Source organism: Psittacula echo (assembly GCF_963264785.1).
Source record: "Psittacula echo genome assembly, chromosome: 6".
NCBI lineage: Eukaryota > Metazoa > Chordata > Aves > Psittaciformes > Psittacidae > Psittacula > Psittacula echo.
The window spans coordinates 67,465,077-67,486,393 of record NC_137743.1 but is presented as its reverse complement, the minus strand read 5'-3'; the positions used below and the strand labels follow the sequence as shown (position 1 = coordinate 67,486,393).

Genomic DNA, 21,317 nt, shown 5'->3' with positions numbered 1-21,317 from the left:
CTGTGAGTGATTACAACTAGTTAGGGCTTTATGAAGACAAAACTTAAAGGGCTGTAGCACAAAACAAAGCCACAAAAGATGTCTGAAAAAATTCTTTCTTTAGAAGTCAAGGTTTACTGCAGCGTTTTATTTAATGTTTTTTGTACTTGATTTTGCTTATGTTGAAGATGTAGGCAGGTGCACCTTCTTCAACCGAAAATTACTCTGCTTAAAGAATATTAGGTTTGTGTTACAGGTGATTAATTTCACTTGAAATTAGCTTGCAAGGGAAAACATGCTAAACCTAGTTTATTTGTTGGTTCTCTGTTAACACGTGCTACATTGAAGAAGCTGTAAAATGTTGACTCTGACAATATTCTTTTGCCCTGCTAGTCATGAGTATGCGTAGTAAAATGTACCATTGTCAAAGTTTAATACATTCTATAATGTTAAATATACTTGTACCTCAGTCAGAAATAGCAGTATCTTTTACCGTTTAAATCTTTATAATACTGATGATAGCATGTCAAGCCAGTCTAAGTGCAGATATTATTTATAATTTAATGTGTTTTTGACACTTGTAGTCTTGTTCCTTTTGATAGCTGAAGGAAATTCCCTGCTTCGAGCCCCCCACCCAGGATACCCTATTTTATTTCATTTTGTTCTCTTCCCCATTCTCACCCCAGTAAGTGGCCAGATAGGTATTATTACTCATTTATTTCAACGCTTATAACAGGGTGCATGTGTGTATGTGTACTGTGATGTGCCATATCAGTCTGTGATGAGCAGCTGTTTTTGATAATAGTCGTTGAACGTGTGCTGGAGAGGAAGTGCAAGTATCAATTATTCTCTGGGTCTGGGTTTTGGTGGTGTTATTAAACATTCTCTTATAGCTTATTGACAAAAAAGGCTGGTCATTACCCTAAATACTGATGGGAGTTTCAGCATGTGATGTGGTTCAGATTCTGATGAAATTGTAAATGTCCCTCTTAATTACAGCATAACAATACCAATGCAGTTGCTTACCTTTTGTAAATGAATCCAAGATGCAGAAATGCTGTTATGAGGAGCTTAATATTAGCCAAATATTTGGTTCTGTTTCACTTTAAGAATAAGGAAAACAAAGAAATGAAGCAACTGAAATATCAAATATAAATTAATCTTGAAGATATTAATTAATTTCCAAAACTGCAATTAGGAGCAGAATAAGATAAATCTAGTAGTAGTAGTAGTTTGGTTTGGTTTTTACATCTCAGTGGCGTCTTGGAGCAGCTAGAAGGCAAAATTTAGGCTATAGGAAGCTTCGTTTTTGTGTCAAACTAGTTTTACATGCTATATCATAAAACTTTCAGTCCAATCAGCAACTACATTTAAATACTGCAAATTGTGGCAGCAAAACAATAATTCTGCTGATTAGCCCCTTTCCATTTCTTGTAAGTGAACTGTTTATGCTGTTGAGTACCTTTTGAAAAAAGAAAAAGCCAAAACAGCCTTGATTAGTCAAGGAGTAATTGGATGACTTGATTTTAGCAAGAGAATGAATTGGTTGATGATAGCCTGTAACTAAGTGTAGTGGTTCTGTTCGGATGAATACATAACATACAGTCATCAGATCTTGACAGGTATAACATAAGCAATGCAAAAATTTCTGGAGGCTGAGAGGTAAATTTTGTCAAAGAATTTTGAAGCTGATTCTTAAAAGAAATGGAAAGAAATGTGCATGCCATTAGATGATGCTTAAAATGTGGTATTTGTTACTGCAGTGCTGTATACATATTTATGTGCTATTACTTTTGCATGTGAAGAAAAGATGTAGTCTGTGTGTCCTGGCTGCCATCAAGACCTGACAAATAGACAGTTCCTGCTCTTCCTCAGGGGAAAAAAAAGAACCAGGTTTCACATCTTTTCCAGCCAGTCGTGCAGTCTTCTGGATCCTTTTCATCTAGTATCACTTGAAAGCGAAGTGCAGAACCAGCCATCACTGTGTTACTTCTTCATTGCTGTGTTTAAAATACTTCTGGGCCCACCATGCTTGGATCCAAACAGCCCAGATAAAGTGCTCAGCTGAAGATAAATGCTTCCCTGAAACTGAAGAATCTTTTAGGTTTGAGCCCACTGGCAGTGGAAGAGGGAGCTGGATGTGGCAGTGATCGTTTTCAAGCTCCTCATTTCTAGTAACTACAAGTTAAGTCATTACTTTTGGTGCTGTTCGATGGCAAAATGAATTCTGCTGCTGTGTTATGCCTTACTATTTTCCTTTCTAAATGCTTGGCTTGTTTTAATGGCAGTATCTGTGTGCCACTTAAACATTATGGTAATTTACCACAGTAGATTTATTTACTTACAGCAAACTTGATGTTTCTAACTCTGTAGTCTTTGTTCTTTTACACTAAAGAAAGTAGCAGGGGTGTTTCTTTCAAGCTAGAGTGCAAATCCATCAGCATTTTCTGGGAGACTGTTTAGAAAAAGGATTGTAGCTCTGATACTTAAAACATAAAGAGGTAGATTCTGTTCGACTTCCTTTTGAATAATTTCTGATAAAATATACCTCTGGTGGGATACATGGGACACCAAAGAAGTCATAATCAGTCGGGGTTTTTTAATAATGAAATTACTGGTTAGTGTTTCCCAGTTGACCTTCCTGTATTGCTGTATGCTTAGCTTAGTTGTTGCCAAACATGCTTCTTTGGGAAGATCCTGAGTAAGCCTATTTTATGTATACAGTTTTTCCTTCCCATATAGGAAACTGATTCCTTTTTCTCCTCTTACAGTAGTATGCTGTAGTTTCCTATAGTAGATGGAGGGCAGTTTTGGAGCACAAACAGTATAACTTTAGGAAGCAGCCAAAAGGAAGGTACTGTGGTTTGGCGTAATGTTTGAAAAATGCCTAATTCTTCTGTTCTAAAAGCAAATGCAGTTGATGAAGACATGGGATTTTCATTACATTCATTAGAGAATATTATTGTCCATCGGTTATACTATCTTGAGAATGCAGTGGTATGGCTAGTTTTGGAGAAATTAATATAAAATAGATTATTTTTTTCCCCTGGAAGTAATAAGTAAATAAATAAACTGGCAAAGTTAGATGTTTATTGTTTGAAATTCCACAATATCAAAACATCTTTTTCTTTTATTTTTAGACAAATTTTTTAGCACATTTTGGAAAAAAAAAAAAAAAAAAAAAAAAGATTATTTTAGATGAAAACTTTGGAAGCTAGATCACAGAGCTCAGCGGCCAGGAGCCTGGTGGGTAAATATGCTGCAGAGGATAGTGTGTAAACAAATTTCTGACCTTGGAAAGGTCCCTTATCTTTACAGAAGTTGAACTCTCATTATGTGTACAAGACAGACACATTGTGTTTGAAGTTCACCATATTTAAACACAGCTCATAATCAGATTGGGGTTTACCTCTGATAGTCTCTCTCCCTCTTCCTTTCCTCTTTCCTTGAGTTTTGTCTCACTTTGGGCTAGGCTGTCAGTCAGAGGCTGATCTGTTTTAGGTTAGAGACTTAAGTCGGCATTGACAAACCCTGAACAAGAGATTCACAAATAAAGCTCAATTCCTGTTGCTTATCAAGAAGAGTCTCTCAATTTATGCTAAAATCTGGACATTAACGTCAGTTCGGCCTTTTGTGTATATAAAATCTTATACCTACCACTTCCTTGTGGACTGTGACTGTCTCAGTGGGAAGAGGTTTAAATTTCTCTCGTCTAAGTGTTCCTGATAATGTAAGGAAAAAAAAAAGTGCCATGATTAAATTGATGTGATGGATTTCCTATCTATTTAAAAGGGAATTGTGAAACCTTTCTCAGCACACCTGTTGATAGGTTTTGTTCTTTCCAAGATACAAAATGCACTTTTCCTCTAAATGGAGAATTGAAAATTTAAGCTCAAAATCTAGTGTTTTAATGGAATGTGTAACTAGTGTGCATTTCTTCTATGAGAAGAGTCAAGCAACGCAGTGGGGAAGAGAGAGGGCTAGATTGTTACCTTGAATGGGAAATCATCAGCACAGCAGAGGGCCTGTTTACCTGACCAAGCAACTACCTGTTGCCAGACATGGGTCTCTGTCATTGATGTTGTCTAAATGAGCTGCAGGATGGCTGCTGATACAGGGATGGGGACAGCTGATGGAAGGAGGAGACTGGAAGAAAACTCTGACAGCACATTGAAAGTATTCATGGGTTAAAACATTTAATGGACTTGAGAACAAAGGTGAAATGTGTCGATACAGTTTTACAGGGGTAGAATTGCACTGAATTGGTTTTGGATGAATAAAGGACTGGATTTTTTTTTGTAAAAAGGAATGGGAAGATGTGAAGAAATTAAGATAATTGCTGGAGAAGTGTTTTACTGTTGCTGAAGAAAATGGAAAAATATAACAAGTATATAAGCTTCATATAAGCTTGTTGTTATTACGGATTCACCTTACACTTTTTCAGGAAAACCTTCCTTCTTCCTTAAGACCAAAACTTTTTGCTTTTTATTTTTATATTCTAAATGTAAGATCCTTATAGTCATGCAGCTTTTCTTCTGGCTTTAATGGTGGGGTTTCTTCTTATTATTTTTTAACCTGTGGACACTAAATGCTGGAGGAAGATATAAACAACTTGAGAATGTATTATTTAGATGGTAATGGACCATTTTTCCTTGATACAAGGAAGAAAGTTCAACTTACTTTTTTAGCTGCCTAAATCCTACTCATCTGTACTCATTTGAGAAGGCTGGACAAGGTAGACTTTTCTTTAATCTGTGTGATGATATCTTCCTACTTCTTCCCTTCCCCCCCTTTTATTCAGTATTTTCCTTGTAAATCAGAGCAGAGCTGCTGAATTATATTTTCTAGTATTTGTTCGTCTGAACAGCCCATGTTCCATTGAGTCAGGTGCGCTGACTCAGTGATACGGATTTGTGGAAGGCAAATGCTACAGCATCTCTTCATTAATTGCCTGGCACTGGTATGGGTTAGTGCAGTGAGTTTCCATTTGACAGAGCAGCCTGCTCTCCCGTCACAGCCAGCACCAGAATTGGATCAATTGCTGAGATGGTTTTTCCTTGTACCAAGGGAGCTCATTGATGATCTTTGGAGAGAGACAACTGATGGGAGAAGAGGGAGCATCTGGTAACCACTGTTTTAAAGGCTTTTCATAAGTTTATGTGAAAATTATTTTGACATTTGGCTGTCAACATGATTTTAAACCTGTTTACCCTGTGTTTTGATGTAAAACTTTTATTGCTAAGCCCACTGTTTTCCTTAAGTTAAAGGGAAAGACGAAGTTTTCAGATGTGCATGACAACAAAGAACCACAACTTTCTGCATATCAGTTAAGAAATTGTTTGTAGTTTACCCTGTTTCCTATCTTACATTTTGTATAAAAACAGTTGAATTTTATTTTGGTAATATTAAGGTAAAATTATTTTCGTGGTTGATTTCTCAGGCATATCTTTAATGTTACAGGAGAGGCATACAAATAGTCTGCAAATTGATCCAGGAACAAGTAACAAGCTGGTTTTAATTGTTAATATATTTATTTTTTAAATACGTATTTATTTTTTGGGTGGAATTTTATTAGGTGATGCTGCTTATCTGATTATTTAAATCCTAGTTGAATTATGTTGCCAGATTGTCTTTAGAAGGGCATGAAGTCAGCACACATGCTTCAGTAATATCTGGTTGTTTTAACCTTATGTTTCCAGTTGGCAATTTGAAATTATGGCTTCAACTGCACTTTAAATATGTGATAATAGCATGTGTTTCTAATAAGGGCCAGCACCATTTTGTTCAGATAGTGTGAATGGTTGTCACTCATATATGACAAATGCACCTTCATCTGCTTCTTTGATGGCCCCCTAAAAACCATACCCTCAAATCAGGCCGATGAAATTAGCTGCTGTGTAAATTGTGTGTCTGAGTGGTTCATTATCTAATCACCGTCAGAACCACAGTGATAAAGTAGATTGAAACAGGGACGAGGTCTGCCAGATGATTTCAGGCCTTTTCTTTTTTTTTTCTGCTGAGCCCTGTTTCCCTTGGAAACACCAAGAGTCATTCAGAACTTCAGAATGCTTTGTCTAGAACTTCTTCTTTGCTTAATGCATAAAATTGGCCAGCCAGTGAGGGCTGCCAGGGTGATTTGTAAGGTTTTCTTTCCATGAGTCATTACTGTGTGTATTAAAATGTCCTGAGATGTTCAATTTAGCTACTATGTTTGCTATTGCTGGGTTAGGTACTGCTAAATACAGTGGTACCTATTTTCAAGACAATTCTCTAGTGTGTTCCTATTTAGAAGCAATTCTTAAGGATGTTTTATGTGCTCTGCTGAAGTGGCAAAGTGCTATACTTTGTATCTGTCTGCATAAAGCTTTAGATTCTGACTGAAACGGTATGATGTAAAACCTTTGAGTTCTGGAGTTGGTAGGTAAAATAACAGACTGAAACAGTATGATATAAAATATTACAGTGACACTTGTGTACCTACTGGGCAGTATGACAGACCTACTGATTTACTTTTTATCTGAAACTCTTGCGACTCTTCACAGTATGTTGTAAATACACTTTTCTTGTCTCTTTAGCTTAATACGTAAATTGTATTCTGTTTTAGGAGCATTTGAAGATGATGATATCACTCATGTTGAAGGAAGTGTAGATCCTGTTCGTGACATTGAAATAATACATGAGGAACTGAGACTTAAAGATGAGGAGCTGATCATGCAGAGTATAGACAAGCTTGAAAAAGTAGCTGTAAGAGGAGGAGACAAGAAATTGAAACCTGAATATGTAAGTATATGACCTGTAAAACTAGGTCATTAAGTAGTGTCTGTGCTGAATTGAAGTTTTTGTATTGTTGGGTTTAGTTATTAAGTCTCCCACATGTATAATATGATACACTACTACTATTTTTATTTTAAACTTACTTTTTTAAACTAATCATTATTATGAGTTGATTAGAATGGGTTATTTGACGTGCTGACAGTGTAAAATTTCACTGTTAAAGCTAATTGTAATTTTTTAAATTAACCTGTTGTTTCCTTGCTGACACAGCTTTATATAAGAATTGCCATTCTTCATCAAAGTTACATGATTGTTTAGCTGTAATTCAAAGTCCATCAGTCCCTTCTGAATTATTACTGGTGTTAAGTTCTAGTCTGATGTTGATACTAGCATTCCTGTAGCCACCAAGTGAATATATTTTCTTGGTGTAGGTGCACTTTGTGTCTTTTAGTACACGTTAAATAAAGAGTGTTAGTTGAAATTAATTTTAGAATGTTGTTGTGGAAAGCTGCTTAAATGAGCTCAATTATCACAGGGTAGTAGTGGTGTTTCTTTGTGAATTAGAAATGTATAATAATTATCAACTTCCAAGTATATTTTTGTAAATAATTATTTTACTGCCACTTGACTTTTGAGTCTGCTGTACTTTGCCAGTAGTGTAGTTATTAATTTTTCATCATTAATCTTGCATAAATATTTCAGGTGGTATATAAAGCACATTCACTAATTATTACAGCAGTGTATCAGTGTGGAAATAAACTATTTATGTTTAACATTTAAGTAGTAAAAACAGTGTTTTCTCCCATGGCTTTTTAGGTAGCAAGCACTAAGAAAAACAATGTCACATTAGTGCTGGTGTTAGTTTATCAGTGTAATGTTTGGGAGTGAGTAGGAACTGAAAGTGAACATCCCTGTCCAAAGTGTTCACCTTCATGATTCTGTGTTAAAAATCACTTCTTGGTAGCTTCTGTTGGTGAAGAGCTAGTCTTCATCTGGCTTGAAAAGTACTTTATTCCTTGATTGGTCTGAGCCAATAAAAGTAACTATTGTTGGATGATTTGAAGGCTTTCACGTAAGCCCAGAGAGAAGAGGTATGAGGACCTTCATTTAAGGTCTTACCTGATGTGTCAACCCAGCCTCAGGTATATGTGGGCAGTGATTTTTACTGTTCCTACAGTTTCAAATAAGATTTCACCTTTTAATTAATCTTAAAGAAGGGGGCAAGTAGAAATCCTGTCCATAGAGAATTAAAAATTCTAAGGCTGAATTTTATATTGGTATGAAATGATGAAAATTATTTCAGTGCTAAGGTACAGTTACTGTTGCATGACAGAATTGTTCTTAACTCATTTTTTAACTACAGGAAGTTGGTGTGTATTTGAAAACAAAAAATGTCAGATTATTCTCAAATCAGGTGAGACAGTAAATAAAATCCTCAAATCTAGAAACACTAATTAACTAAAGAAAACTTTAAAATCTGCATTATTAGTCTGTAATTACCCAGCTTTATTTTCTCATCCTTGTCCTTTCAGTCTCCTGTTAATCTGTAGTTCACCCATTCAAAATGACTTTGTCATATTGTGTTTGTAACTTGCGCGCTTCCCATCATTCTTTGGGGTTTTTTAATCCTTTTTTTATGAACACATGCACAAAACCCACCAAGTTCTTGAAGTCATGTTGCTCTGCCAGTTCTGTTCTCAGTAACAGCTCCACTTGACCAGTTTCAGCTGAGTTTGTCAACAACAATAGAGGTTTCAAAGGCATTAAATTCCTTTGTTTCATGGAAAGGGGTGGCCAAACAGAATGGGGAGGCACAAATTAATGCTCCCTGTGAGACAAAGGCTGCACACGGGAACTACAGTCACTAGGGAATCTCTTCAGGGAAGTGCTGTGGGGCGTAACATCTGTGAGCCCTGCTGATCTTGGATGTTCTTGCTTGTCTTCCTTTGTGGCTTGTATGCTTGAATTGCAAGGTAGACAGTAGATCTCAGTGAAATGGACCTTTTTAATGGTAAAGGCCTGTGAAAGCTCTGCCTGGTTGCTTTTGATAGTAAATCGTTCCTTAGGCCTAGTTTTCCAGCTTCTACAGATAGATATGTGTAGTTGTAAGATTGTAACAGCAATTCTTGGGCTTTTCCAGTGACTAGATGGGTTTGTTTATATAATCAGCCACTGGGTTGTGAGGGTCTCCTGCACAGTTTGCTTTGCCTCTTGCCCTTTAACATTCTGCGTTACAGAGAAGGCCTGCAGTTGCATTTATATTGTATATTGTGTGATTAACTGTGTGGTAAATGGCTAATGGTACTAGGAGAGAAACCATAGGAGACTGGTGAAAAAATAAATTAAAGATTATGCCTCCCTAAAGCAGTAGCCAAATCTTAGGAGTGTTCTGGCTGTTTGATCATTCTGCACTTCCCAGATCTGTTGCATTTTGCAGTTAGCTTGTTTGAGTTTGGCACTGAGATAATTCCCTGTCCATCACAATTTGTAGTGTTGTTTCCATGCAGCTTGCGGCTGCTGTTCAAGGCTTCCTCTTTCCGGGGCAGAAGAGTAATTAAGAGACAGTACAGACTGGAATTAATACTTTTTTCCAAACAGGTTTTCTTCAGAAAAGGGGAAGGGGCAGGGTAGAAGGGAAGGGCTGTGAGAAAACTTACCAGGATTTGCCTGTTAAAGTTATTTACCAGTATAATACATAGCCATTGCTAATACTCTCTTCTTTCCATAGCAGAGGTGCACAACAAACGGCTCTTCTCTGTACTCTGAGTGTTCCCAGTCATTTTCTCTAGGAAATCTAGGCAATTACAAGGGAAAAAAACCTTAGCATTTGTAGGTTGTTTTGTTTTTGAGGCACAGTGTTAATGTTTTAGTCTCTTTCATTGTTTTCCTTTTGCTATCATTTTAGCAGTCATTTAAGGTAAAGACAAGAATTTCTTAAGTTTTAACTGAGAGTTGTGAAAGTTCTGTGTTAATTCAGAGAAAGATATTGCAAGCTTTCTTACCTGTATCACTTTCAGACTTTTCATTGTCTTGCATGCTCCTGCTGAACAAAAACATCAAGCACTTGAATTGCCTCTTTTGTTTCTTTACACATTTTTGAGAGCACTTTGAGATCTATTGAAGAACAACACTATATAAGCTTAGAGAAAGAAGAAGAAGAAGGTGAGAAAAGGAAAGGGAAAATATTGATCTTGGTCAAGTATGGTTTTCCTTTGGTAGTTTGCTGAATATAACAAATAACCTTAATATATGAAAGCTAAGGGAAAGTTGCTGATTTCAGAGAGGGTATAATCTCCATGTGACCTGTGTGAAATTGTTTTTGTCATCAAAGAGGATTTCACTGTGTGTTTCATGGAACTTAATTGAAAGTAGAAGTTATTCTTCTTATTTCATAAGTAGTAATTGTCTGCTTTAGAGGATTCTCTCTGTCAGTAAGTCTCCACAACTGCTACTTCATAGTCTGAAATCTCCAAAAGATTTAGGAGGAGAAAAAAAGGAAAACTGTCAGTCTGTATCAGTCACCTGTTCTGAAATCTGAGATTTGTATTTGATTGTCTGCCTACTTGCACCTGTGTTCTGACATGTTAATTATCATTTTTCTTTCGCATAAGCCCACACTGCACACAGTTGCTAAGTTCACCTTTGTGCAGTGACCTGGCTTTGCAGTTGAATACAGTGTTAACTGTTCATCCTGTCTCTCTGAGAATTGATTTCTCAGTCCCCTGTCAGCACAAATAAAATAGCCAACGGCTGTTAAGGGCCATCAATGAAATAATTTTCAAGTTCTACTTAAAAATCAATGACACAATATGGTCCAAGATCAGCAACATGAAATGTTGACACAGGTTTAGAATAGCTTCCTTCAAGTATATATTTTTGTCTGTTTTGCAAGTGTTCTCACTGCCTTCTTAGAAATTACTGTCTGCTTTTACTAAGGGTACTGTTCTTTCAGACTCAGTATACCTTTAAATATTATTTTGGCTATAACCTTCCAAAGAGATGATATAGAATAAAAATACCCCTGATTTGCATGTATTAAACCAGTGTGAATATAATCTCAAAAAGCAATCAGAGTAATTTTGATTTTATATTTTAAATTTGTCTGGTGCTGGTATCTGCAGAGACATGAGAAAGATACTGAGTTAAACTTCATTATTATCTTATTATTCATCTGTCATTTTGGGTAGCAGGAGATTTCAAAGTAAAATTCAAATATGTATGAATTTATAGATCACAATGTACAAATTTTTAAACTTGTTTTAAAAAAAATACATTTATGAATTTATAGGATTTTCATTCCTGGAGACAGAAGTCCTCAAGTTAATACAATATAATACAGTTAAGTGAACATTATTGCAGGATTCTTTTCCATTATCCTTCCCATGTGATTCAGTTCTAGTCCTTAGAGACTGACCCTCTGCAACAGATAGCTGTTACTTTAGCCCTTTGTTAGTGCACTGAATCTTGAATTCCAGCACAAAATAATTCCTAGTGATAATGTTATTGTGCTTTATATATCTGACCACAAGAATACCATTTGTAGTTGAGTTCACATAGGTTATTGATGTTAGTGATATGAAGACAAAGTATCAACGTCCACAGTGTTTGAGCTTCCAATTTTCAGTTAAAAGGCTTTTTTGCAGGTCAGGATCAATGTTCACTGCATTTGAACTTCCACTTTTCAGTTGAAAGGGGTTCTTTTACAAATCCTGTAATATATCTAAATCCCATTGTGAAAGTCTGTCAATTTTAAAATAAGATTAGTTTTTCAAATTAAACATATAAGTGCAAAAGTAATTACAGTTCTGAAAAGAACAGTTAAAGACTCTTTTTAGTGTAATGGTACCAGAACCATCTGGTGCATATTTAACCTGGGAGAAAGGCATCGAGTTTTGTTTTGTTACTGCGATGGGCAGTGAACTAATAATTAATACAATGGCCATAGGCATAGAGTATAAGTATCTGTTGGTATATAGGTACTATAAGCAGTAAAGAAAAATCTTCTTAATGATGTTTTAAGTAGCTTTAATCCCTTCCTTCCTCCTCCGTTCCATTCAACATCTTGGTCCTGTCCTGATAATACAGTAACTATTTGAAACATGGTCTCTTTTTTAATTTAAAATGACCGATACAGTGTGAGAGATACAAACAGCAGAGAGCTGGTAGATTCTGTTTCTTCTCGTTACCAGTATATTCTAGGTGAAAACAGGGTGAAAATCTTTCTTCGCACAATATTCTGATGAATGGGATGGTGCAGAGCAGAATTTGCTGACCTCGTGCTGCAAGCGCTCACCAGAGTTCTCACGGATGGATGAACTGTTATTTCCTCTAACTGATGATGTCAGTTGGGAATTTTCACCTTTCTTCCATTCCAGGTTGAAGATAAATACAGCGATGAATTGTATTTCCCCCCTCCCAGTTTCTTTGGTCTCTTTTCACGAGGAGAGTTTGAGAGGCCAGTTTGTTCTACTGGAGATAGAAGGAAAGGAGCAGCGTATGCGTACATGTTGACATACTTTCTGCCGATGGCTGTTACAATTAGTAACTTAAATGTTAAATCATAGGGAATCGAGAAAATATTTATATTCTTAATGCGTATAATTATGCCTAAAATCTTTAGTGGACCATTTACTGTGCTTAATGTGGTATTTAGAGGAAATTAAAGTTCATTCTGGAGAACATTCTGAATGTAACTGGAAAATATTCATGGCAGATGTTTGTGAATTAATTGCTAGTAAAGCCTGACTTAAAAGTACATAATGTGTAACTACACATTTGGATTTTTTTGGTGTTATCTGTAGACAAAGCTGATCTTTCCTGTTTAGATTTGAACAGTGACTTAAAGTAATTACTTTTGTAAATGATGTCTGTCTTGGCATGTCTAGATCAAGCTATGGTATAATTTTTAAATAGTATATACACATGCCAGAGTAACTCCATAATAATTCACATCTAGAACAAATGCATTCACGCATGGGATTTATTTGGAATTAAGCATGTGTAGACTAATGCAGTAAGGAAAGTTTAGTGGAACTCTATGGGAGATGTTTCATTTTACTTTTCAGTGCAGTTTGCCTGTTCTGAATTTCTGAATGCTAGAAATAATCGCCTGTAGACAGACTGCCTTCTGTATTCTTGCTTGCTTTTTTCTTTGAGAAGCTACTGGTGGTAATACTGTTTTATGTATAATGCCTTAGAACCCAACCCCAAGGAATGACCCACACAAAAGAATTTGGGGATTATTGACATGGACTACGTTGCCTGAAATGCTTGTAGGATGTTTTGGATGGAAGTACTTGCTGTGGTTCATAAACATTATTGGCATCTAGCTCTGAGTAAATCTTATATCATGTACAGCTTGTACTGGCTCTGTTAGAAGGTATTGAATAGAAGAAAGAATAATACACTTGTTCTAAATCCATTACTTTTCCCATTGTATTTTTATTAACGTCAGTGGGCAAGGGAATTGCAAGAGATTAGACATTGTTTTGTACCACAGAGGAGCTCATTGTCACTCCAGTTGATGCAGTACCTGACTTGTTCTCTTCCTTGCATCCAGCTGCTACAGCTTATTTAAGCACTTAACACAGCTGAAAACCATGACTTAGCCTTCTATTTTTTTTTAACTGCAAAATTTGTCTTAATTGCCCTTTAAAAAAACCCACTGTCTCAAAACATTGTTTTTAGAATAAATTCTTACTTTGTTACTTCAGCCTCACTCTTTTAAAACACCAGAAACCTCCAGGAAATGCAGAGAGCTGAAGCTGTGCTAAATGGAAGTGAAGAAGGTTTCCAAGGAAAGTGGTGGATGGCAGGACAATGGGCACGGTGCACACCATACACCTTCCGTTAACAAGGAAATTGGTGTGCACACAATGAATTGTTTTTGGTCCAGCACAGTTGATCTAGTTACGAGTACTCTTTATCTCAAATAGCAGAGCTCTCTATATGTATCTGGAAAGCCATCATAGCCATTTTGAAGGCCAGACAGAATACTAATTATTACCTAGTTTGATCTCTTGCATATCCAAGTTTAATTCTCACAACTGTAGTAAAAATAGAATGCATCGGGGGGGGGGAATTAACCTTTAGTTAAATATTTTTAGCTAGAGATAAATTTATGCATAAGCTCTGCCAGTGATTACTTATCTTTACTGTTAGAAATAAGGCACAGCTTTGGTTTGTCAAGCTTCAACTTTTAGCCAGTTCATTTCTGTATTCTAGTGTGAAAAGCCCTGTACTAAGTGAGATTTTTGTTAATTGTATATATGTCTGAAATGCAATAAGAATAAAAGCATGATATTTAAGCTGTCTTCATATTTAAGCACTTTTTCAAAATATCTCTCCAGTTTTTCAGTATTTCAGCAGAGACAAGTGTAGAATTAATCAAATTGGACATTAGACATCAAAGACTGTATTAGTCTTTTAATTACAGTACAGTTCATTTGCTTGTGACCCTCAAGTCTTCTCAGTCACTCTCAAAAAGGGCACCTGGTAAATACCATGTCCACGCTTCCGTGTCTCCCACCCAGCAAATGTATGAACGTGAATTTTTTTGTATTGGCAAACATTGTTTACTTTCACTGTCTGTCCAGTAGTTCTGGTGACTAGGTGCATGATTCATGTTCTTAGCAATTTACTATTCTCAAGTCTGTGTCATTAACACAGCCTTTTTTTAGGCTGTTGATGAAAGATGATAACTAGTGAAATGCAAATAATTTGTCTGGACGATACCAGAAACACACTCATTGGATGTTCTATTTACACTTACGTTCCAAGACCTACGGGTTAGGTGGTGTTCACTCCATTTAGTGTGTGCAGTGTTTTTTGAATTAAATACCTTATGTCATTGAGTCAGATTTCTTAGGGAAGTCTGAATATATTAATTACACACTACTACTTTCATTATTGGTATGCCATGGCATGGACTTCCATATGAAAAGTGAGAAGCTAAGAGCTAGGGGCTCCTTATAGCTGTTCTGAGGAGCAGAGCAGTGAAAATGGTAGAATTTTTGTCAATTGAAATATTTTAATAAAGAATATCCAACTGCTTTTGATGTGTTTATAGGGAGCAAGTAATTTATTACAGCTTGGAAGTTTTGAAGGGAATGAGTAAGGTGCTGAGAAACACTCCATACTTCCCCTCCACCACAGGAGGTGTTTCTGGGGAGAAAGCCTACTGTACTCACAGTTGCTCTCTGTAGTAGCGGAGACTTTTGCACTGCCTGCAGGATCACAGAGAATTCACTTGCACTTTGAAGTGTGAAGTGATAATCCTCACAACTGCTTACTTCTTTATTAAATTTGCAGAAGTTAATTACATGCCCTGCTAATTTACAACAAAAACCTCACAATTCTCTGATGCCAAGTAGGCAAGTGAGTTTTCCAAGCTTCAGTTTAGTCCCTCATGCTGTAAGCAGAATTTGGCATTGGCACACATTATTACTATCATCCATCCAGAGAGTATATTAATGTATGCACATTTTCCTACACAGTAGTGTCTCATGAGCATGTCGTGATAAATCTCCTAAATGCAATTTAAATGTATTTCTTTAGAGTTATTTTATACTGTTGGGACTTACTGTTAAGTCCTGCTTAGCATTTGTGGGTTGACTACTTGCCGCCTTTGGAAAATGAGAGCAGGACATAAATGAAAATCACTGTATTGCATATGGCTAAATTACTGAGTTTTCACATGTGCTAAATATATTGCCAAGGATATAGTCAAAAGTTAACTGATGTTTAAAACAATGGTATTTGATATTCATGAAGTTTGCTGTATTTCGTATGTCTTGACAACTGTAAGTAAATTGGATTTTGGAGGTGGTTTTGGTGGCTTTTTAAATGGTTCTTGCTATAATGTTGCTGGCTGAAAAACAGAACAAGAATACCTCTCTCATCAAACAAGGAGAAGTGGATCATTCTGCTGGTGACAGATTGACCTCAATGTGTTATACTGGGGAGGCCAGATCTAATGAAACAAAGTGGATCATTGCTCTGCATTCTGTTATTAAGCATCTCGGAGTTAACTAGATAGTGATTAAATGTGTTTAAATTACTGTTACAGTAATAGTGAAGATAAAAAGGTCAGTTGATACTCTTTCATCAGGCCCAAACAGAAGTAATTAATAAAACTGAAAATGGTGCTGTATGAGATAGAGCCTTAAAATGTGCTTTTTGCTTTTTTGGTGTTCGTTTGGAATATTGGGGCAGCTGAGTGAAAAAGAAATATGTGGAAATAGTTGCCTTTCTTCATGTCGTCATTAGTATTTAATTTTTAAGAGGTCACATTAAATCCCATTTAAATGGAGCTCCATGATTGATGCAGGGGAATTTGTCCCGTTCTTTTTTTTCATTTCTAAACTGTCTGCCTTACCTTCTGCATAGTATGCCTACCCAGATAGTCTATCAGAGAAATTCTTTGTGTCACTGCCCCACCAGCTTCAGACATAGGTGCTGTATTTGCCTTTACGTTTCTGTCGTTTTAGCTAAAGAATGTTTTCCAATACTTTGCCACCTTCTCTGTAAATCCAACAAGTATTCAGCTGTCAGTTCTCCTCAACATAATCAGTTGTTGGTCGGCCTTTCCTGACAAAGTTAGCCATGTTATTGCTCCTTTAGGACAGCAGTTTCAAACAGCATCAAGTCAGGTACCTAAATGAGAACTCTGAGAAATCAGGTCTGTGCCAGAATGTGTTTAGCTGTGTCGCTGTAGCAGGTGAATGAATGTGGAGGAGAAATTCTGATGGGCAGCTAACTGCTTAGCTAGGCTTTAGAAAGAGCAAACTTTATTTGCTGCATCGATGCTTGAAATTTATGGAGGTTCTGCATTATGTAGCTAGCCTTGCAGTGTAATTAAAAAACATTTCCTTGTTGCTTAAACCTAAAAGATTGGCTTTGATAACTTTTATGTGGGTTTTTTAGTATCAGTGTTTTATCGACTTCAATTTATGTGCAATAGTATGTTGCTGTTGGGGGAGAACTGTTATGCTGAAAGCCACGTGGCAGGTGCCTGCAGAATTGGTTTAAAACCTGAAATAGTGTGTAATTGAAATTCCTCCAGTGCTGAACAGGAATCTTGAAGGTTGCGTTGATTTTTACCTATCTATTTAAACAAAAGCAGAGGATAAAGATCTTCAATGAAAAGTACCTGTTGGTAGAATTGCTTCCCTTATCTTGTTTGTACTGATTAATTAAAAAATAAAAAGCACATAGGGTTAAAGATAAGATGTTACCACTGTTTTCTTCCTTGTGTGTAATCTTGTTGCATGTCTCTACATAAGCTGTTCTGGCCACTCATCATAGTAACCAGCTGGGCCATTTCACCTGCTGGAGCCATTAAAGAGGACTCTCTCCCCCTAGATTAATCCCCTCCGACATTAGTTTTTTGCTCTGACAACTGGAGCAGGCATTCAGAATTTGCAGGTGGCCAGTGTGACGCACATAATTGCCTACAATTTTAGGCAATGAATAAAAATGGTCTACATTACTTGTCAAAGGTTGTATATGCAGTGCCAAGTGAGATCTATGGGAAGCCTTTTAGGGTTTAAAGAACAGTTAATAGCAAAGCTGCACAGTGCTTTTTTAATCATAATGCATTTGTAATATAGCACTTTGATCTTCTCCTTGTAGGAAATGGTGTTATATTAGCCACTTTTAAACATTTATGAGTGAAATTCAGTTATAGGAGAGTAAAAGTGATTATTCTTAGGCAGAGCATGTTAGATTTCATTAAAAGTTTTAGCTTGCCCCTTCCTTGTTAAAATCTGTGGGGAGTCCTGTTCCTGGAGGGTTTCAAATCAGGATCTGAAGATTTAGAAGAGCTTTTTCTTTTTTTTTTTTTTGACTTTTCTTTTTTTTTTCTTCTTCTTTACTAAAGCAATTGCAAGACTAGAAAAGACTTTAGTAAATACTGATGTTATTTGTGGTTGTTTATAAATGTACTTCAACCACACAGTGTTAAGCGCAAAAAATATTGTTCTCTCAATGGCTTAGGGAATGTTTCCTTGTATTTTAAGGATCTTAATTCTCAGTTGCATCAATTATAACCTGACAAATGCATTATTTAAAGCATGATCATAAATTATCTACAACAAAAAATAGGCAACTCTAAAATGTACTAGTCCTAGAAGAGCCGAGTTTGACCTTTCAGACCCAAGAGCCTTTTATTAACACCTGCCTGTAAGGAGAACCGTGCCACACGCAGCTTTCGGATTCACGACCACAAAACTGATGAGGAAAGGCTTGAAGGGTTCAGTTTGTGTCACTTGCTGTTTGCCGTTTCCATTTCACAGATGATTAATCTTTCTGTGAAGAAAGGCCAGAGAAACAAAGCACATTGGGCTCTTCCTGCAGTTACTCCTTCTGAATGCACACTAGCTTGCTAACTAAAAGGCCTTTAGATTTCCTGCCGAGAGAGATGTTCTGAAAGTGAATGCAGCTGGTTGGAGGTCACCAGTGCAAGGCTCTTGCCATTGTGTAATGGAGGCTTTGGCAGGTTTCATTTTGGGGGGGAGGGAGAAGGTGTTGGCGAAAAATTAATGTGGAATAAAAAGGGCTTTGGCCATTTGAATTAATTTCTTGAAGGGTGGATCATCAATAATAGGCTCAATTTCTTTTGCTCACAATTTAAAAAAAAAGATATTTGCTGTGTTTTTTCCCACCTATTCCCTTTTCTTAATGGCATGTTTATATTGTCCGTGGTCTCTCCCGCTGGATGCTGAAATGTCGCGTCTTACTGAGTTTGAAAAGCAATCTAAAATGTACTGATTTTTACATAGATTTTATGAGCTCTGCTAATTTTTGTGATGGCAAGAGATGATCCTTGAGCGTTGTGCATTTGACTTCCTAATTGTAGGATTTATGTCACTTTTAATAATCGATATTGCTCTTTAGAGACATAAAGCAGCAATTTCTATTTTCCTGGGAGAGTAAACATTTGTTTTTAAAAGGTATATCCTTATTTTAAACTTGTGTGTGTGTTTTCATTCTTAATATATACATGCCTTATATATGGAAGAGAATGGCCTGATATCCAGCAGAGTTTTTGACTTTGTTTTTTCTTGATCTTGCATAGGATGTAATGTGCAAAATCAGGACATGGGTAATAGATGAAAAGAAAGCTGTCCGCTTCTATCATGATTGGAATGACAAAGAGGTAGGCTGTAAATATTATCCCATGCATTGACTAATTTTGCTACCTGTTACTGTCTTTTAAAAAGTTGTTTTGTTTTTTTTAAATTTCATATTCATAGTACAGTGAATGTTAAATTTGTCAGCTGATTCTGTGTTTGTCAGTGGTCTATAGATTATGCTTTAATTCTGTTGCCTTTTCAGACATGCTGTGAGGAAAATGGTCATAAAATTAATTCAAGTTGGTACAACTTATTCTTAAAATTCTCCTCCTATGTTTTCACTTCTAGATTGATGTTTTGAACAAACATTTGTTTTTCACATCAAAACCTATGATCTACTTGGTTAACCTCTCCGAAAAAGACTACATAAGGAAGAAAAACAAGTGGTGAGTGTGTTCAGGTTATATATCTAAATTTATGTTTCTATTTCACATTTTTTCAATGGTGAGTGATTCCTTGCAATTAAAATCACCAAGGATATTAATTAAAATGGGAATGAAAACTAATGTTGCACTTTTGTTACTTTTTGTGCTCCCACTGGCATGGTGCTTAAGTGCAATGCGAAACCCCGAATGGAAGTGCAGAATAGAAAAGAATATGCTTTCCTTCCTTACGTTTTTGCATGCATCCATTAACTGTGAAGAAAATAGATTTGATTTAGAAGTACTGGTTTAAATAAACATATGGCTTTACCATATTATGTAATGCTGATTATCTGAACAGCATCTCTTTCATTCCAAAGGAATGAATTGAATGCCAAAGAACTAAAGCTATGCAAGCCGCAGAGAGATCTTTCAAACTGTGGCAACATTGCACATTTTAACAGTACTCGTCTGTTTGCAGTTGGGTGCCTGGCTTCCTTGCCACTGCTTGCACTTTACTTATGGTTTACAGGCCTGTTTTGATGGGCTTTAATGCCATGAACAGCACAGGTTTTAGTCAAGTACTTCTGACATCAATATTATGACTTAAGTACATGATGGTTACAAAATCAACCTATCAGACATTCAGCGAACTGGATGAAGATCCAGTCCCAACATGGTAGACATATGGTGGGAATCCGCTGTTGAGAAGTACAGCATTTAGCTTGTCACTGGAAACTCTAGATGGTACAAGTATTTGATTTGTGGAGGAGGGAACAGATTAGTGTATGATGAAGAAGAGTCTAGAGCCATGCATTTAGTTAAACAAAAAACAAACAAAAAACCAACAAGAAAACAACATACCTTTTCTTAGTATTCAGATCTTTAAGCACTGTACTTGTGAGATACTTTGAAAATGTATAAATGTATGTTTGTGAACAGATATATGCGTGTAACTCATCCAAACAAATCAAAAGTATCTAAAGCGGAATATCTGAATTCTCCTAAAGTACACCCTCTGTTTCTCCCTGTACTTCATTAAGTACTTAGATGCACATGGTTTCAATTTTCCATTAAAAATTCTCATTTCCATATGATATCAAAGAGTGAGAAGGCTTTAAACTGAAAAATAAACATTCATAGACTGGAAGCCAAAACAATAATTAATGTCAGATGGTTAACTCCAATAAATCATTAGAATAAATTCTGTGAAATTACTGCAACTAAAACTGTCCTTTTGATACTCCAAGACATTTTGTGTTAGTATTAAAGAACAAAATTTAACCTATTTAATAGCAAACCCTCTCAGCCTAAAACACAGACGTTGAAATAAACTTGATCATCAGTGTAATAATGTAAGTTTTTCATATTTAGCCAAATTGTATAATTTTAAATAAATTTGCTCCATCTTTGAATATTTTTTGGGTAGGATGATTTAAACATTGAAAGTGGTTCTACCCAAGAAAAGTCTTTAAAATCAGGACAGTAGTATTTGCTGTTATTGTCAGGTGGTATTTTTTTCCAAGTACAAATCTTGAGGTTTCCTAAGGTTTGCTATAACACGACAACTACAGACAAGGAAGTTTATGTGAAAATGGATGAGTCGGTTTCCCTGTCCAAAAAAAGGATCCTCGCACCTGTATTTTGATGATTACAGGTAGAGTTCACTGGCTCTAATTGTACAGTAAATACCATTTCCCAGACCCTAATGGTAGACAGACTACTTAGGAGACGCCAGTCTGTGATTTAGCTGTCGCCAGTCACCCCATGTTTTTTGTGAGACTAGTTGTAATGATGACATAGTTAAACCCAATTGAAAGCAAATCTTTGTTTAAATTGCAATTTTTAATTTGTAGAAAATCAGATGTTTGAGTTGAGAAGTCATATAGTGAAATGGTTTAACTGTTTCTATTACAATTAATGATTTAGTTTTTAAAAAGTATACCCAGATCTCATGGATATGAGTGTAATTGTAGCTGAAAGATCAAAGCCTGGGTAGCTGAGTGATGTTCCAGAAGAGAATTTACCACATAGCCATTTTCAGTACAGTTTCTGCCTCCTGCTGTTC

General features: G+C 36.2%; 1 protein-coding gene across 2 annotated transcripts in view; it reads left to right on the top strand.

The window, feature by feature from the left end:
* OLA1 (Obg like ATPase 1) overlaps positions 1 to 21,317 on the top strand; it is a 102,630-nt gene that overhangs the window by 43,407 nt on the left and 37,906 nt on the right. For both annotated transcript variants that reach the window (XM_080620578.1, XM_080620579.1), the window contains 3 exons: positions 6,584 to 6,759; positions 18,830 to 18,910; positions 19,176 to 19,273. In XM_080620578.1, coding sequence (XP_080476704.1) covers positions 6,584 to 6,759; positions 18,830 to 18,910; positions 19,176 to 19,273 — 355 coding nt within the window. The remainder of the gene's footprint in view (positions 1 to 6,583; positions 6,760 to 18,829; positions 18,911 to 19,175; positions 19,274 to 21,317) is intronic.